The following is a 1535-nucleotide window of genomic DNA, read 5'->3' on the forward strand; positions in this document are numbered from 1 at the left end:
CCCAGCTGCATGATGATATGAGAGATTCAGGCGTTCTGCAGTGAAGCTGATGTATGAGAGCAGTTGCCACTTGCACAGGAGTGAAGGCTGGGCATGAGTCTACTATATTAAATACATGAAAAGGGCTTAACTTCCATCCAGTTCCGATTAGTCTAGTGGTTAGGATATCGGCTTGTCACGCCGGGGACCGGGGTTCAATTCCCCGATCGGAAGTTCTTTTTTTGTTTTCTCCTTGCATCTCTAACAGTATCGCAAGTCCGATAGCCCTCTTCTTTGCTTGATCAAAGAACATCTTGTGAAGCTGAAGTGCAAGTGATGAAAGTAAAGAAATTTTCTATGACTTTGAAGTTTGTTGATCGTGTGAACCCGTGAGTGCTCGTGTTGCGTCTGTTGCCACATTGCTGATCCTTGGACTCCGTCAGAGACAAGCAACTTGCGGAAAACCATCGGGATATTGATGGGAAGACCCCTGCCTCATCGTCATCTTTATTTCCCATTCCCTGGCTTGCTTCCTTCATGAGCGCCCCAAAAGCCACATCGACAGGACAAGCCCCTCCCAGAGACACGCCGTGAGCTGCATCTCCTCTGGGGCCACGCCAATCCCCCTCCCGGAAACCCGCCGCTAAGCATACCCGGCCCGTGAGCCTGCAGCACTGTTTACCCGGTTCTTTGAGCCCGGGGGGTTACATGCGGGTCGTGCCTTAATAAATCGTCACGGTGGCACCATGCCCTACCATGCCAGGCCAGGCCTCTCTCTCTGGGACCAGTTCTCGGCGACAAGTCTGCACGAACACAAACGCAGACAGGGCCCCGTCTTCAGTCGCTGCTCCTGTATTGCGAGGCAAGGTTCAACATACGGGTTCCAACCTCCTCCGGCGACGGACGTCGATCCTCCGCCGTTGACGGCCTCCCCGCACTTCCCCTCGCGAACCCCCCGCCAACGGACCGGATCCTCAACCCGACCGCATTGCCGACCCAGTAGCAGATCTTCCAGACCACGATGTTTCCTTGTTGGCCATTTTGCAGAGCATCATGGCCCCTGCTGGCCTTGCCACTCCTCGCGGAGGTGCCGGCTACATATGCTCAGGACGCCCAGGTGCGTTCCCGCTGCCTCGATGATGTGAAAGACCTAGGCGAGTCTGATACCACCTCCAGCAACCACTCACAGAACCCTCCGACATGGGTGTCATTCGCAACATTTTGCCTGCGGGCCTCGCCCTGGCTACCACGGGCGCCGCGCAGCTGACGAGCCCCGGCGGTGTGGGCCGTCTGCCTGCCTTGGGGTGGAACTCATGGAACGAGTACGGGTGCGACATTGATGAGAGCGTCTTCCTCAAGGTCGGCCATCACCTCGTGGACTACGGACTCAAGGATCTTGGATACGAGTACGTCAACATTGACGATTGCTGGAGCGACAAGGTGCTACGGAGAGACAACACAACAAAGGAGATCATTCCCGATTACGTCAAGTTCCCCAACGGCATCAAGCACAGTCGCGGATGAGATCCATAAACTCGGCCTCAAGGTTGGCATCT

At 55.6% G+C, this 1535-nt stretch overlaps 1 protein-coding gene and 1 non-coding gene across 2 annotated transcripts; both read left to right on the top strand.

The window, feature by feature from the left end:
• Nucleotides 1-141: 141 nt before the first annotated feature.
• VDBG_15162 lies at nucleotides 142-213 on the top strand. The gene has a single exon. It is a non-coding gene; the product is annotated as a tRNA-Asp (tRNA).
• Nucleotides 214-793: 580 nt separating this feature from the next.
• VDBG_07492 (hypothetical protein) lies at nucleotides 794-1503 on the top strand (the record flags this gene model as incomplete). The annotated part of the gene is made up of 1 exon (XM_003001987.1): nucleotides 794-1503. One exon carries the CDS (start codon nucleotides 1180-1182, stop codon nucleotides 1501-1503), a length of 324 nt encoding a protein of 107 aa, XP_003002033.1.
• Between the last annotated feature and the right edge of the window lie 32 nt (nucleotides 1504-1535).

The sequence above is a fragment of the Verticillium alfalfae genome, genomic scaffold, assembly GCF_000150825.1.
Source record: "Verticillium alfalfae VaMs.102 supercont1.10 genomic scaffold, whole genome shotgun sequence".
Taxonomy (NCBI): domain Eukaryota; kingdom Fungi; phylum Ascomycota; class Sordariomycetes; order Glomerellales; family Plectosphaerellaceae; genus Verticillium; species Verticillium alfalfae.